The sequence below is a fragment of the Electrona antarctica genome, assembly GCF_951216825.1.
Source record: "Electrona antarctica genome assembly, chromosome: 10".
Taxonomy (NCBI): Eukaryota; Metazoa; Chordata; class Actinopteri; order Myctophiformes; family Myctophidae; genus Electrona; species Electrona antarctica.
The window spans coordinates 1,457,857-1,475,394 of NC_136791.1; the positions used below are offsets into that span (position 1 = coordinate 1,457,857).

The 17,538-nt window shown below is 47.5% G+C and overlaps 1 protein-coding gene across 1 annotated transcript in view; it reads right to left on the reverse strand.

The window, feature by feature from the left end:
• Positions 1 to 17,538, reverse strand: part of LOC306931193 (centrosomal protein of 152 kDa-like) — an 88,674-nt gene that overhangs the window by 12,421 nt on the left and 58,715 nt on the right. The window contains exons 23-27 of the mRNA XM_079512432.1: positions 16,762 to 16,936; positions 16,407 to 16,571; positions 15,320 to 15,398; positions 13,725 to 13,801; positions 1,871 to 2,027 (exon numbers count right to left, since the gene is read on the reverse strand). Of these exons, the coding sequence (XP_079368558.1) occupies positions 1,871 to 2,027; positions 13,725 to 13,801; positions 15,320 to 15,398; positions 16,407 to 16,571; positions 16,762 to 16,936 (653 nt within the window). The remainder of the gene's footprint in view (positions 1 to 1,870; positions 2,028 to 13,724; positions 13,802 to 15,319; positions 15,399 to 16,406; positions 16,572 to 16,761; positions 16,937 to 17,538) is intronic.

Sequence of the window (17,538 nt, forward strand, 5' to 3'; positions counted from 1 at the left end):
GGGGGTTTACCTACTCCAGTAGATGGGGTTTGGGGGGTAGTAAAGGGACAGGGGGTTTACCTACTCCAGTGGAGGGGGTTTGGGGGGTAGTAAAGGGACAGGGGGTTTACCTACTCCAGTAGAGGGGGTTTGGGGGGTAGTAAAGGGACAGGGGGTTTACCTACTCCAGTGGAGGGGGTTTGGGGGGTAGTAAAGGGACAGGGGGTTTACCTACTCCAGTGGAGGGGGTTTGGGGGGTAGTAAAGGGACAGGGGGTTTACCTACTCCAGTAGAGGGGGTTTGGGGGGTAGTAAAGGGACAGGGGGTTTACCTACTCCAGTAGATGGGGTTTGGGGGGTAGTAAAGGGACAGGGGGTTTACCTACTCCAGTAGAGGGGGTTTGGGGGGTAGTAAAGGGACAGGGGGTTTACCTACTCCAGTAGATGGGGTTTGGGGGGTAGTAAAGGGACAGGGGGTTTACCTACTCCAGTGGAGGGGGTTTGGGGGGTAGTAAAGGGACAGGGGGTTTACCTACTCCAGTGGAGGGGGTTTGGGGGGTAGTAAAGGGACAGGGGGTTTACCTACTCCAGTAGAGGGGGTTTGGGGGGTAGTAAAGGGACAGGGGGTTTACCTACTCCAGTAGAGGGGGTTTGGGGGGTAGTAAAGGGACAGGGGGTTTACCTACTCCAGTGGAGGGGGTTTGGGGGGTAGTAAAGGGACAGGGGGTTTACCTACTCCAGTAGATGGGGTTTGGGGGGTAGTAAAGGGACAGGGGGTTTACCTACTCCAGTAGAGGGGGTTTGGGGGGTAGTAAAGGGACAGGGGGTTTACCTACTCCAGTGGAGGGGTTTGGGGGGTAGTAAAGGGACAGGGGGTTTACCTACTCCAGTAGAGGGGGTTTGGGGGGTAGTAAAGGGACAGGGGGTTTACCTACTCCAGTAGATGGGGTTTGGGGGGTAGTAAAGGGACAGGGGGTTTACCTACTCCAGTAGATGGGGTTTGGGGGGTAGTAAAGGGACAGGGGGTTTACCTACTCCAGTGGAGGGGGTTTGGGGGGTAGTAAAGGGACAGGGGGTTTACCTACTCCAGTAGAGGGGGTTTGGGGGGTAGTAAAGGGACAGGGGGTTTACCTACTCCAGTGGAGGGGGTTTGGGGGGTAGTAAAGGGACAGGGGGTTTACCTACTCCAGTAGATGGGGTTTGGGGGGTAGTAAAGGGACAGGGGGTTTACCTACTCCAGTGGAGGGGGTTTGGGGGGTAGTAAAGGGACAGGGGGTTTACCTACTCCAGTGGAGGGGGTTTGGGGGGTAGTAAAGGGACAGGGGGTTTACCTACTCCAGTAGATGGGGTTTGGGGGGTAGTAAAGGGACAGGGGGTTTACCTACTCCAGTAGATGGGGTTTGGGGGGTAGTAAAGGGACAGGGGGTTTACCTACTCCAGTGGAGGGGGTTTGGGGGGTAGTAAAGGGACAGGGGGTTTACCTACTCCAGTAGATGGGGTTTGGGGGGTAGTAAAGGGACAGGGGGTTTACCTACTCCAGTAGATGGGGTTTGGGGGGTAGTAAAGGGACAGGGGGTTTACCTACTCCAGTAGAGGGGGTTTGGGGGGTAGTAAAGGGACAGGGGGTTTACCTACTCCAGTAGAGGGGGTTTGGGGGGTAGTAAAGGGACAGGGGGTTTACCTACTCCAGTGGAGGGGGTTTGGGGGGTAGTAAAGGGACAGGGGGTTTACCTACTCCAGTGGAGGGGGTTTGGGGGGTAGTAAAGGGACAGGGAAGGGGGTTTACCTACTACAGTAGATGGGGTTTGGGGGGTAGTAAAGGGACAGGGGGTTTACCTACTCCAGTAGAGGGGGTTTGGGGGGTAGTAAAGGGACAGGGACAGGGGGTTTACCCAGTACTCTGTCCTCCGTCCTCCAGTAGATCTTGAAGACAGCTCAGGTAATAATGTCTCATCTTCCTGGCGGTGATCTGTCTCTCTTTCTGCACCTCCACCCTGATCATCTGGGCTGCTTTCTGCTTAGAGTCCTGCAGGTACTGCAGCATGTCTCCTGTAGAATAATATCAATATATAGAGATTATTAATAACATTATTAACATTATCCACCCTGATCATCTGGGCTGCTTTTTTTTTAATGTTTTTTGTGGCTTTCGCCTTTATTTTATATATTTTATGGAGGGACAGACAGTAGGCTGACAGGAAATGGGGGAGAGAGATGGGGGGAAGACATGCAGTGAAGGCCGTCGGGATCGGGAGTCGAACCCGCGGCACACTGCCAGACTGGATTACCAGCCAAGGTGCCTGGACCGCTGAGCCATGGCCTAGGCCATCTGGGCTGCTTTCTGCTGTCCTGGACGTGAGTGTATATTAGGGCATTCACTTCTAGTCATTTTTACTAGTTGACTAGTTGCCTAGTTTCCTAGTCGACTTTTTGGGAAATAAATATTTGTACATTTAAAAACTGTGTTCTACCTGATCTTGAGGTAATAATAATAAAAAAATATTAATAAAAAATAATAAAAATAATAATATATTGTGGACAGGCAGTAGGCCTCAGTGAAGTTGGCTGGGGTCAGGTCAGGGGAATCGCGAAAAACAGCCGGTGGTCAAGGGTCAGGGGCCGGTGACTTCTCAGGACAACCCTCATCTGAGGGAGGGGCCGCCTCTCCAGCATATGACGCAGTCTTCAAAGTATGAGGAAAATTTCCCCAGAATGCAGACCGGGCGGCCCCAGAGCAATGAATATGGGCATTGGGGTCGCAAGGCTTATAATGTTTACCCGAGGGGTCGTGGGTCTCCTCCAAGAGAGTATGTGCAGGACGGACGTTCCGGTCAGGGTGGACCCATTGTGAGACTCTACTGCAGGAACGGGGACTTTTGAAGTTCCACAACAGGCCCACTGATATATCAAAGAAGTCGGCGGTTTAGGGGTGATTGATGTCATTAGTGTGATGAGATCATTGGTGTTGTTCGCCAAAGTGTTTTTGTTTAAATCTATTAATCTATTTTTGTTTAAATCTATCAATCTATTTTTGTTTAAATCTATTAATCTATTATAAAGTTTGTATGGTCAAGTTTATATGGTTTCTATGAGAAGATATTTTATACCCCATACGATAAAAGGGAACGAAACAGCAGACGTGCATGTTGTCCTCCATATTAGGAGATTAGTAAACTGTCTGACTGACTTATTGTGACCTCCCCTGGTAAGTCTCTCTAGGAGAGATTTACACCCCCACCCCTAGTTTCACCCCATGTCAGCTGATGTGGCAGACACTATGAGTTCATTTTATTGTGTTTTGATTTTGTTTTCGCCTCTGAATCTGATAATATGATTAGTAACCGTTTTGTTTGTAATGGTTTACAAGTTGAATTGAAGAAGGGACGATTGTTTTTGCCTACTAACTAACTACTAACTACTAACTACTAACTAAGTAGAAGTTTGATTCCAGGTTGATCATGTTTTCATATGTGGTGTAAGCCTAAAACATGTTAAATGAAATACAAGTTTTAATATAAAATAGGGATGATGTTATTTTAGCCTCCCTAGATCCTTAGAAACAGTATTGTGTTTTAATTAGTTTTTAATGCTAAAATGTAATGTTTGTAGGAAGTGTGTTTGTATATGACATGGTAAAAGGTCCTTAGATCTCCTTAGTTGATAAGTAAGGGCCCATAAATAATTAGGAGTTGGCATAAGAATGCGTGTCTGTTTTCCCCTCACTAAGCCATAGTGAGTTATTTGGCGCCAGGCGTCTTCAAAAATATCAAAGCATGGTAAAAGCAGAAAAAAACAAAGGTTACCTCCCCCTCAACAACATACAGTATAAAACCCCTCAGAGCAGAGGTACTGAAAAAGTCTTCAGACCGGAGAGGAGAGGAGAGGTACCAAGACCGGAGGATGCTCTTAGCCTCAAAGAAAGTAGATAGCCCAGTTTAGAAAATTAGAGTTATTACTACTCCTATTTTCTTTTCCTTATTTTTATTGATTATATCATTTTTGTATGCAACTACAAGTTTATAATAAATCTTCACTTTTGGAAAATCCTGGTCTTGTATCCGTCTATTTGGGTGAGTAAATGTAACTGTAACTGTAACTGTAATTATTATGTTTCCAGGGTATAATCATGCATTTTTGGGTGAGCGATCTGTCAGTTGCCTCCATTGCCATGCACGGTCAGGACAAAGAGAAGACATCTACTAAAGTCTGCTTTTCCTCTCAACTCATGTCACAGGCGAGATGCTATGACCTCTGTGTTCAACGACCGGACTCCTCAGGCGAGCCGCCGAGGGTGTCCTTAATAACAGAGGCCGCTCTATCCTTTAGGCGAGACGCTGGGGGTATAGTGCGGTGCTCTCTCTCCGTCAGCAGTTCAATAGATACCCAGGCCTTACAGGCGAGTCGCTGTAGGATCCTGGGGTCTGACTGACTGATTTCACCGGCCAGCCGCTACGCCACTCACTGGATCCTCCAGTGACGTGGTGGGAACAGTCAAGGAACAAACAGTACACAGAGATTTGTATCTCACAACCGTTCGGGTGCACTACACAAGGCAGAAGGACAACTTGAACCCTGCATATATGAGGTCCGATATTCCTGAAAGGCTCAGCCTGTCAACATGGACAGGGGGCGGCTCTGCTCTCTATGCGAGTCGTATAGAGGGGGGGGAGTGGTGCTCTCTGACCCAGCAGTACAGTACTTTTCCCAGGCCTTACATGCGAGCCGCAGTATTGCCCTGGGATCTGACTTCACCATAAAATGTACCTGGAACCTGGAACAATTCAACTCAACTCAACTGCACCGTACTATAACAGACAGAAGGAGTGACCGACCGAACTTGAACCTGCAAAAGGGGGACAGATTTTTCCTGGTACACTCAGACTGTCAACATGGCGTCCCTGGTTTTTTTTGGAGTGTGGTGGCGCGTTGCACGCGTTTATCCTCAAAACCGAACCGCTGGTCTTTTGGAACAGGCATGGAAAAGAGGACAGGTGTCAAGCAGACCCTGGAAGACAAGCCCACAAATAATCAAGCGTTGGAGGTTCATGGAGCGTGAATATCCCAGCATTACAATGTAACAAAAGGGACATAAAGGATATTTGTTCTCAATGTACACGTGAAAAGGATATTGAAGTGATCAGTGGTCAGTGAATCAGACAACTACCCTGTGAATTGGCAGCAAGTAGTCTCCTCTGGCGAGTCGCTGGGAACTCTTGCTGTTTTTTTCCTGTGAAAAGGGGCTGCTCCACTCTATGCGGGCCGTGTAGAAGGGGTGGAGTGGTGCTTTCTCACTCAACTGAACAGTACATTTCCTGGGCCTTATCGGCGAGCTGCGGTATTGCCCTGGGATCTGTTTGCGCTTGGGAAAGAAAAAAAATAAGAGACGGATTTGCGCTTGGAAAATAAAATAAAAGGAGACGGATACGCACTCATTTCTTCCCGTGCTCCACATTTGGTGATTGATGTCCTGCATGGATAAGTCTGGTGTGTGCACGGCGGGGGGAGGGAGCCTATTGCACAATGGTGTGTGTGGTGATTGTTGTATGCCAGGACGCACACTCATTTCAATCGGAGCAACTCGCGCAACAGCGTTGGTTGGGTGACCGGTAACACATGAACAATGGGTTGATTGCGGAAACTAATCACAAGAGGGGGACGTGGAACGTGCAAAACCCCAAATGGATACACTGGTTTTGGAATGAGTGGACACTGGGATGAGTGTGGAACATGTTGTGCACTGCAGGAAGGGTGAAGAGCCCCAGAGCCTGGGATGCTCACACTCACACTATCATCCCAACCATTCAAGGAGCGCGGAGAAAAGAGAGAAGAGAAAAGGAGCTGTGTGGTGAAATTATGCCTACGGCATGTGCGTTTTGCTATTCAAAGAGATGGGAGTTGGGCACAAGGGTGCGTCTGGCGAACAGACCCCGGGTCATGGACCCGGTGTGATGGGCTATATACAAATGCACAGGCCGCCTGCTACCGTTACGGGGGGAGACACACCAGACGCATGAAGGAGATAAACCTGCGGGGCCAGGTGTTGGGACACGCGTCTGATGTGACAGAGGAGAGAACACCCGTGTAAACATACGTGTTGGACTAAATTAAACCAAAACAAGATGAGAAGCGGCGATCCAGGAGGATGGTCACTGTTGGAACCTGGGAATTACAAGGGTGAACGATATTTGTCATTATAAAGTGGTATTTTATAATGATATTAGTGTGAGATACGATCAAGAGCGATTTCTGTTGACATCTGCAAGGCCAGAAGTCAACAACAACAACACAGTCCTTGCTGGTGGAGCGGGGTCGTGACCCCCTCCCTCCAGCCGCTCGCTGTCTGTTCGCTGCGTGAGAGACAGTGGAAGTTCTGTGACTGTGTTATAACAACACCTACACCTACGTGAATGTTGTAACAGTTTACTCGATCCATTCATAAAGTCGTGAAACCGTGCCTTGGATGCATGAAGGCGGGCACATATAGGAGTATGTCGCATGTGGAGCTGCGACATGCATATGTACCACAAACATACGGCGAAGAACGAGAGGTGACAAGGAATATTATAGGTGTTTTTAGAGGATGTATTATCACATGTGGACCTGTGACATGCATATGTTTGAATTTTGTTTATCACGTGTGGAGCCGTGACATGCATATGTGTCGGAAACGCTAGGAGCCTCCGCCCCGCGGAGTGATTACAAAATAGGCAGTGGGACAGAAGATCAAGTCATGGAGATCTGGGAATTGTCCCAGTCCCTTTTGAGGTTTGATATGAATTGTTTGAACCTTTGTATACCTTTTTATGACACTGGAGTGACAACCTGCCTGCGTTGCCGTGACGACCTGTCTACTCCCTGTTAGATATAGGATGTATGTCGCATGTGGACCTGTGACATGGATATGTATGAACAAGTGAGCCTGCATGGTGGATATGGGGACGAAGCCAATAACGGGAACGCAAACAGCAGTGAAATATCAGTGAAGTGTTGCAGAACCCTAACCTGTGCATTTATGCACAAAGTCATGCAAACGGCTCATGGGCGAGCAGACGAACAATGGCTGGATCATAAGGTCATGGGAGGGAGAGTCCCTGTAGCCTGTATTCAGTGTTGTGGAGCACCAACGTTAAAGGATGCATGCAGTGACAGGGGGTGGCCCAGGGCCCAACTCTGTTGGTGTGTGTGATATGGACCAGTGCAGTGCATCATCGCAGGTGGTGGTTGCGTTTTACACAGGGGTGACTGATCACCCACAAAGGAAAGAGATAAGGAACCTATTTACTATATTGGAGCAACACCAAAAGTGTCTTATGGCTGCTGTGGAACACAAGGCTGTCTAAGCCATGAGATTTTGGGAGTTGACCTCGTTTGAGATAACATGTGACCCCTGACCTAGTGGAGGCAGGCTAGGGGTCCCAGAAGATGGATGGAGGGAGCTGGTATACTGACGTGTCACAGTGAGGAGAACAGAAGCAATATTGCTCCTTAAAAACCAACCTGTGATTGTTCAACAACTCCTTGCATGTGTGATTGGATTGGACGACATCCAAACTTCATTAATTCAACCCCCTGCAGCCCTCAGGTGGCTGTGGAAACAGGGCCGAGATGGAGGGAGGAATTTGACTGTTACTACTATATTGCATATATTGAACTATGTTTTTTTCCCCACATTTAGGTTGATTGACTGGCTCCGGTAGCTGTTACGGCCCTGAAGGATTCTGGACGACATCAGCAGTCGACTGTCAACCATAGAGGAAGAACGAAAATGAATGCGTTCGGTGTTTCTACCCCGACGATAAACTGGTATTCATATGATCTACCGGAGGAGTGGAGGAGATTCAAGCAGCATGCTGAATTAATGTTCTCGGGCCCACTTAAGAAGAGAGCAGAAGATGAGAAATGCAGTTTCCTGTTGCTTTGGATGGGGGACAAAGGACGAGATATCCTCAACACATGGACGCTATCGGAGGATGAAGCTAAGGTGTTGAATACATACTACGAGAGATTTGCAGACTACTTCACTCCGAAAGTTAACCCTATACTTGCCAGGTGCAGATTCCATGAGAGGAGGCAGGGCGGCGGGGAGTCAGTCGCTCACTTTGTGACTGCGCTAAAGCAGTTAGTCGATGACTGTAACTACACAAATTGTGAGGAGATGATCCGGGATCATGTTGTATTTGCGACCAACTCACGGAGAGTGCACGGTCACTTACTTAGCCAGGGACCAGAGCTCACGCTGGAAAGAGCTATCGATATAGCCCACTCCTATGAGCGATCACAGGCGCATGCAATCCCCCACAAACCTGGAAAGCCCCACCTCATGAGAGGGGGTAAGCACAATGAAATGACAAAAGCCTGCGGCAGGTGTGGAGGACAACACCCCAAGTCAACAGAGTGCCCAGCATATGGAAAACAGTGCCGAAAGTGCGGTAATTGCAACCATTACGCAAAAATGTGTAAAATAAGGTTCCACAACACGGAAAATGAGGAGGATAACTCTGAGCGGTTTGTGGACACTCTCACTTCAGAGATGGAAGAGGAGGAATGTGCATATGCAGACATAGGATTGGGGCCAGAGAACAGGAAGCTGACTTTCAAGCTGGACACGGGGGCACAAGCAAGTGTAATACCTGCCAAGGATTTTGACACGCTCATGCCCGGCACACAATTAATGGCTGCGGACCGTACCTTGAGGGGCTACGGTGGGCATGCGCTGGAAGTGATTGGATACTGCAAAATAATAGGCACATGTAAAGCCAAGTCAACCACAGAGAGGTTCTATATAGTGAACTGCTCCGGCTCACCTATCCTGGGCTACAAAGCATGCAAAGCCCTGGGACTCATCCAGGTGGTGGATGCAGTCAACAGTGACAAAGAGAATACCTCGGGAGAGGAGCCATATTCACCCAGTCAAGAAATGGAGGAGTTGCTTTTTGACTCTTCGGAGGAGGACATAAAACGTTCTCACACAACCCTGGAGGAGGTTAGCCCCCCATCGGATTCCTTTCCCACTCCACCCCCAAAGCAGCGTAATACCACGGGTGAGAAGGCAAGTGGTCAGGATATCCCACAGATGATAAAGAACCCCCAGATGTCCTCGACCAGTGGGCGAGGCCTTGGGCCCCTCATTGATACTCAAGAAAGTAAGAAACCAAGACTGGACTTTGAAGATGAAATGACACACAAGAGACAAGAAGGGGAGGGGTGTTTTCAAGTCTCCTGTTCTTCCCCCATACAGTTCGAGACACTCTTACACTGGCAGGAGGAATCAATGGATCTGGATGGAGTGATGGGAATGGAAATGAAGCCGGAAGGGCCGGAGGTCGATGTCATATCTGAAGCGGTGGAACCAACAGAACTGTCAACGAGCGGTTCCTGTCAGCCAGACTATGAAGTACATGAGGAAACAGGGATTCTGAGGCCTGTTATGGGATCTGACCTTGTGATAGATCCCGATTCCACTCAGATATCAGAGACACAGGAGGATGGGTCAATAATGCAGCCCGGAGTGCAAATCCCTGTGTCACTCACATTTCCGTTTGTACGATTCTATGATTCAGGAAGAGTGGAACTAAGCTCCTTAGAACTGTCAAATCCAAACAGTTGGAGCAGGATTGCTATGATGACACCAGGCATACTACCTACCGACACGGAGAGAGTGTTTGCACGATGGAGTACGACACATATGATTGAGATGATGAACAAGTCGACCATGGTCACATGTTCAGGTTATATGATGGCCTGGAAGCAAATGGACCAGTATGATGTCATGGTCACTGTGTACTCCCAGGATAACACATTATGGGCTGAAATTAAGGCAATCGGGGATGGTGAAAATCAAGGAAGAGTCTTACAAGAGGTCATCCTGGAGGTTAATGGGTGGGGCAAGTGGAACTCTACTATGGGACAATGTGCTGCAACTGTGGAAACTGAGTAGCACAGTGTCCACATCACAAAATATATATAAGGATAACCTCACATGAATAATCACCCGGTCTGTGGACCCAAATCCTAATGGTCCTAAAGAAAGTAAAACACAACAAATGTTGGCTGCAGTATGTCAGCACTAGGAAAATATATGCACTGACCATCCACATTACATTAACCATCACTGTGTCTTACATCACATAAAGGCTCCTGAAATCACGTGGGGTTGAAGGAGGGCATCCTACCGTGATGAGAAGAGACAGCGAAGAGCAGTGGCAACTGTAACTATCCACAATAGAAAATACTAAAGATAAAACACACCTACAAAGAAAACAGGTTAGCAGGTACCTGGAACCAGCAAGCAAAGAAGCGGGCACAAGGTGGACAAGCGACAGGAAAATAACAACCCCAACAAGTCCCATGAATTCTATCAAATCCCAACAATCCAATCGGAGGAGCGGAAGAGCAGAGTGAACAAACAGAAGGAAGGCCGAAAGAGACGAACGCCCCCCGGCGGCCTCCGCAGCTGAAGGAGGCAACGGTAACACTATCAAATGAAAAAAGGAGGAAACAGCTGATCACTGATGTGGTGAGCCTAAGCACAAGAAAGCACCTGCTCACCAGTCCTATGGGGCTGATGTGTAGGGCTCTATGGATAGGACGTCAAGAGCCCATGATATGAACATGGACGAACATGGCAGGAGAGAGACGACGGGTCCTGATCCCCACCCCAGAACCACAGGGACGGATACAGTTCTTCGTGGCCAACGGAATAAAAGTTGGACTTTTCTGGATATACGGGAGTGGTGCCCTCAGTACCACTGCTACCCGGGCAGCAGGCGGCGATGGTCACTCTTTACTCACTGGAGTCTAGTGACACGCAATACTGGGCTGAGATAAAGGCAATCAAACCAGGAGGAAAGGTCCATGTGGTTATGCAGGAGATCATATGGGGAGCTCGATGGGGGTCCAAAAAAAGGTCCATAAAGGAGTGATAAGCGGGACTGAGGTGTCCCCGAGAGCTCAACCTGGCGAGGGGGAAGAAGTGATTAAAAAGTTGCCGTTGGAGGTAGCAAGAGAAGCTGCAGGAGAACTTTTGGCCAGCAGTATGAGGGACCCCAGAAACTTCAACAGGGGGTGTGGACACTGGACAGGCAGTAGGCCTCAGTGAAGTTGGCTGGGGTCAGGTCAGGGGAATCGCGAAAAACAGCCGGTGGTCAAGGGTCAGGGGCCGGTGACTTCTCAGGACAACCCTCATCTGAGGGAGGGGCCGCCTCTCCAGCATATGACGCAGTCTTCAAAGTATGAGGAAAATTTCCCCAGAATGCAGACCGGGCGGCCCCAGAGCAATGAATATGGGCATTGGGGTCGCAAGGCTTATAATGTTTACCCGAGGGGTCGTGGGTCTCCTCCAAGAGAGTATGTGCAGGACGGACGTTCCGGTCAGGGTGGACCCATTGTGAGACTCTACTGCAGGAACGGGGACTTTTGAAGTTCCACAACAGGCCCACTGATATATCAAAGAAGTCGGCGGTTTAGGGGTGATTGATGTCATTAGTGTGATGAGATCATTGGTGTTGTTCGCCAAAGTGTTTTTGTTTAAATCTATTAATCTATTTTTGTTTAAATCTATCAATCTATTTTTGTTTAAATCTATTAATCTATTATAAAGTTTGTATGGTCAAGTTTATATGGTTTCTATGAGAAGATATTTTATACCCCATACGATAAAAGGGAACGAAACAGCAGACGTGCATGTTGTCCTCCATATTAGGAGATTAGTAAACTGTCTGACTGACTTATTGTGACCTCCCCTGGTAAGTCTCTCTAGGAGAGATTTACACCCCCACCCCTAGTTTCACCCCATGTCAGCTGATGTGGCAGACACTATGAGTTCATTTTATTGTGTTTTGATTTTGTTTTCGCCTCTGAATCTGATAATATGATTAGTAACCGTTTTGTTTGTAATGGTTTACAAGTTGAATTGAAGAAGGGACGATTGTTTTTGCCTACTAACTAACTACTAACTACTAACTACTAACTAAGTAGAAGTTTGATTCCAGGTTGATCATGTTTTCATATGTGGTGTAAGCCTAAAACATGTTAAATGAAATACAAGTTTTAATATAAAATAGGGATGATGTTATTTTAGCCTCCCTAGATCCTTAGAAACAGTATTGTGTTTTAATTAGTTTTTAATGCTAAAATGTAATGTTTGTAGGAAGTGTGTTTGTATATGACATGGTAAAAGGTCCTTAGATCTCCTTAGTTGATAAGTAAGGGCCCATAAATAATTAGGAGTTGGCATAAGAATGCGTGTCTGTTTTCCCCTCACTAAGCCATAGTGAGTTATTTGGCGCCAGGCGTCTTCAAAAATATCAAAGCATGGTAAAAGCAGAAAAAAACAAAGGTTACCTCCCCCTCAACAACATACAGTATAAAACCCCTCAGAGCAGAGGTACTGAAAAAGTCTTCAGACCGGAGAGGAGAGGAGAGGTACCAAGACCGGAGGATGCTCTTAGCCTCAAAGAAAGTAGATAGCCCAGTTTAGAAAATTAGAGTTATTACTACTCCTATTTTCTTTTCCTTATTTTTATTGATTATATCATTTTTGTATGCAACTACAAGTTTATAATAAATCTTCACTTTTGGAAAATCCTGGTCTTGTATCCGTCTATTTGGGTGAGTAAATGTAACTGTAACTGTAACTGTAATTATTATGTTTCCAGGGTATAATCATGCATTTTTGGGTGAGCGATCTGTCAGTTGCCTCCATTGCCATGCACGGTCAGGACAAAGAGAAGACATCTACTAAAGTCTGCTTTTCCTCTCAACTCATGTCACAGGCGAGATGCTATGACCTCTGTGTTCAACGACCGGACTCCTCAGGCGAGCCGCTGAGGGTGTCCTTAATAACAGAGGCCGCTCTATCCTTTAGGCGAGACGCTGGGGGTATAGTGCGGTGCTCTCTCTCCGTCAGCAGTTCAATAGATACCCAGGCCTTACAGGCGAGTCGCTGTAGGATCCTGGGGTCTGACTGACTGATTTCACCGGCCAGCCGCTACGCCACTCACTGGATCCTCCAGTGACGTGGTGGGAACAGTCAAGGAACAAACAGTACACAGAGATTTGTATCTCACAACCGTTCGGGTGCACTACACAAGGCAGAAGGACAACTTGAACCCTGCATATATGAGGTCCGATATTCCTGAAAGGCTCAGCCTGTCAACATGGACAGGGGGCGGCTCTGCTCTCTATGCGAGTCGTATAGAGGGGGGGGAGTGGTGCTCTCTGACCCAGCAGTACAGTACTTTTCCCAGGCCTTACATGCGAGCCGCAGTATTGCCCTGGGATCTGACTTCACCATAAAATGTACCTGGAACCTGGAACAATTCAACTCAACTCAACTGCACCGTACTATAACAGACAGAAGGAGTGACCGACCGAACTTGAACCTGCAAAAGGGGGACAGATTTTTCCTGGTACACTCAGACTGTCAACATATATATATATATATATCTTTTCTTATCAACTAGTCAACTAGTACCAACAAGGTCGACTAGTGGATTTACTAGTCGACTAGTTGCTTAATGCCCTAGTGTATATTATATATTTCTTGATGTGTTATTGCTCTTATTCTTATATACCTTGTGACTTGCGCGAGCAGAGCGTGCGCAAGTACTGTTTCACATATGCTTGTAGATGTGCTATTTTTCAATAGCTAAATTATAACATAATGTTTAAAACACCAAAAGGGGTTCCCGCCTAAAAGGGGTTAACTAACCAGTCAGATGACCACACAATGATCAGTTGACTCACCTCGTATCTTCTCCACAGCGTTGTGATACTGTCCTTTCATCTCCTCCAGACCTCTCTCCAGGTTCTGCTTCTGACTCCTAAAAACATTATTGTTATTATTATCAGTGCGAAAATAACTTCACTGCTGGAGCTTTTCACTAAACATTTGTGACCAGATTTGACTGAGAGACTGCCATCGCGCAAATTCCAGCTTTTCACCAGAGGAGATTTCCTTTTTTTGTTCTTCTTTTTTTCCCAAAATGAGTTAATAGCACAGGCAGACTCTTCACATACTAGAGCATGTCTGCAATAAGTGTCAGAGCTGAAATCGACATGTAAATATGAAATAAATGCTTAAACATGTAGCTATAGGTGTAATGTTAGAGACCACAGAAGTGAACCTTTCAAGCCTGTTTTCTCAACTCGCTGTTTTCTGCAAGACATTACTCTATAAGCCATATCTCCAAAACTGGTGGGTCAAACTGAACAACCAATATGTCAATTTGAAGCTATGATTCCCTGCTTTCATATGACATGAAAAAACACAAATTCAAAAAAATCCAATGGCAGTCCCTCAGTCATCCAATGGCAGTCCCTCAGTCATCCAATGGCAGTCCCTCAGTCATCCAATGGCAGTCCCTCAGTCAAATGTAGTCACATTTGAACAATCACCCCGTCGTCACAAAAGTCTTAACCCAATTGCCGCCAGCATTAATTCATCCCTCGATCGCGTCCTGCCAGGGTTTTATAGCGCGTAACACTTACTTTGAAGAGCCAAATATCCGTAATCGCATGTTACAGTGACAAACTGATGTGTGTGGCGTCTTGACCGGTTGTTGTTCTCTCGGTCGGTGGTGGAAAAAGTGGACCGTGAGTATCACAGCGCCTGCTACAGGCCGTTGAAAATGCTTGTCTGGGCCAAATCTACCCCTCCAATGTCAGTTCTGAGATACAGCCATCTGAAAACAGTGCAGGCAATGTAAGTGGATGCGCGCGCATCTTCAAAATGGCCGCGGCCATTGTGTGTTTGTGTCCCAGAGTGATGTTTGCGTTAGCAATATCAGCTAACGATCGAAACGGATCAAAAAGCGAATTAAAAGCTTGTCAGTGTCAAAAAAGTGCCGATCAACAACAAGAAATGAGAACAGACCCACCCGTAGCGGGGCCTCCAATGAGAACAGACCCACCCGTAGCGGGGCCTCCAATGAGAACAGACCCACCCGTAGCGGGGCCTCCAATGAGAACAGACCCACCCGTAGCGGGCCGCCAATGAGAACAGACCCACCCGTAGCGGGCCGCCAATGAGAACAGACCCACCCGTAGCGGGGCCTCCAATGAGAACAGACCCACCCGTAGCGGGGCCTCCAATGAGAACAGACCCACCCGTAGCGGGCTGCCAATGAGAACAGACCCACCCGTAGCGGGCCTCCAATGAGAACAGACCCACCCGTAGCGGGGCCTCCAATGAGAACAGACCCACCCGTAGCGGGCTGCCAATGAGAACAGACCCACCCGTAGCGGGGCCTCCAATGAGAACAGACCCAGTTGGTGAACAGACCCAGTTCATATATTTTATATTAATACGTACAGTTCATATATTTTATATTAATACGTACAGTTCGTTGTTGTTCTTCACTTCATCCAGTTGTATGCAGTGGTTCTCCTTTAACTTCTGTAGAGACTCCTCGTGCTCCTCTGTAAGCACACACACACACACACACACACACACACACACACACACACACACACACACACACACACACACACACACACACACACACACACACACACACACACACACACACACACACACACACACACACACACACACACACACACACACACACACTGTGTATTATGATCCTCTAGTGTAAACGCACAGGTGTTGGGTGGTAATTCCTGTCTCCGGTCTGCGTACCGCAGGTTATGAACCTCTGTGCTAGGTGATCTCCCTCTGTGCTAGGTGATCTCCCTCTGCCAAACTGGGGAGAGCCCCGAATTAAACTCCTGCTCCCTTCAATGCATGAGGAGTGAGCAGGCTGCTTCTTTTAAACTGACAGGGGGGAGTTTCCCCCGGTTGGAAGCGCGTGGAAGGAACACGTTATTCCAACCAGTTCCTTTCCCCTCCATCAGTCACCCCGGCTGACCAGGGGGAGGCAGTATAGAGACCAGGATGTTGTGACACAGGGAGAACATGCAAACTCCAAACAGAAAGACCCTTTTCGCCAAACCCATCTAGGGTATGGGCACCGATGTAAACTCCACACAGAAAGGCCCTTTGGCCAACCCCACCTAGGGTATGGGCACCGATGTAAACTCCACACAGAAAGGCCCTTTGGCCAACCCCACCTAGGGTATGGGCACCGATGTAAACTCCACACAGAAAGGCCCTTTGGCCAACCCCACCTAGGGTATGGGCACCGATGTAAACTCCACACAGAAAGGCCCTTTGGCCAACCCCACCTAGGGTATGGGCACCGATGTAAACTCCACACAGAAAGGCCCTTTGGCCAACCCCACCTAGGGTATGGGCACCGATGTAAACTCCACACAGAAAGGCCCTTTGGCCAACCCCATCTAGGGTATGGGCACTGATGTAAACTCCACACAGAAAGGCCCTTTGGCCAACCCCACCTAGGGTATGGGCACCGATGTAAACTCCACACAGAAAGGCCCTTTTCGCCAACCCCACTTGTTCCGTACCTCTGAGACGCTGCATGGCTGCCTTGTTCTGTCGCACAGAGAGCTGCAGCTGTCGACAGGCCTTCTCCAGGTGTCTCTGCAGCTCCTGCATCTTCTGCTGGAGTTTCCCCGTCCTCTCGGCACACCTCGGGCCACAAACAGCCTCCTCTTTCTGGGGTGCACTGCCTATAGAGTACAGACAGAACGACAGACAGACAGACAGACAGACAGACAGACAGACAGACAGACAGACAGACAGACAGACAGACAGACAGCTCATTAACATGTTATATATTTATGTTTTAACATGGCTACACTGTCTACAGACAGACACACATGATTATTGATAAAGAAATGTCACATGAGATGAACGCACTTTGGATTCTTCGAATCTCGCTCTGATGCTGTTCCTTCGTTTCCTTCAACACGCTCTGATGCTGTTCCTTCGTTTCCTTCAACTCGCTCTGATGCTGTTCCTTCGTTTCCTTCAACTCGCTCTGATGCTGTTCCTTCGTTTCCTTCAACACGCGGCCGAGTCTGTCCTCACTGGCCTGTAGAAACACAAAGTACACAGGTTACAGTAAACATGTTCATACTACACTCTAGTCCAGGGGTAGGCAACTACCCTCTGGCATAAGTGTGTGAGAGAGATCTTTTAATTTAATATTAAGAAGTATTCAAAAAAGTTTAGTCTGTGAAATGTGAAATCTATATAAATTACACCCTGCACATAATTCTACATTCACTCAAACTCTGGGCTCTGAGTCTGTGTGAAAGAAAATAGGCCACATAAAAAGGTTATGTACAGCCTATGGACAATCAAAATCAGATGGAAATATTAAATTTTTATGTGGTGACATATTTAAACTTTATGTTGATTATCAAGAAAATGTATATCTTTTCTACGTCCGAGAATAGACATGGTAACGCCCCGCCTGCCTCTGATTGGCCTACAGACACAGCCGGTGTCTCCGTGGTGGAAGATACATGCTGGATAGTCTGCTGCGCGAGGTTACTCCGTGGTGGGAAATAAATAAATAATACAAGTACAATATATAATACAAGAGAATGACAGCTTGGCACGCACGACGGTAACTTATTTTTGTAGAAGAGGCAAACCAATATTGTTTATGCCGTTGGCCTAATCATAATA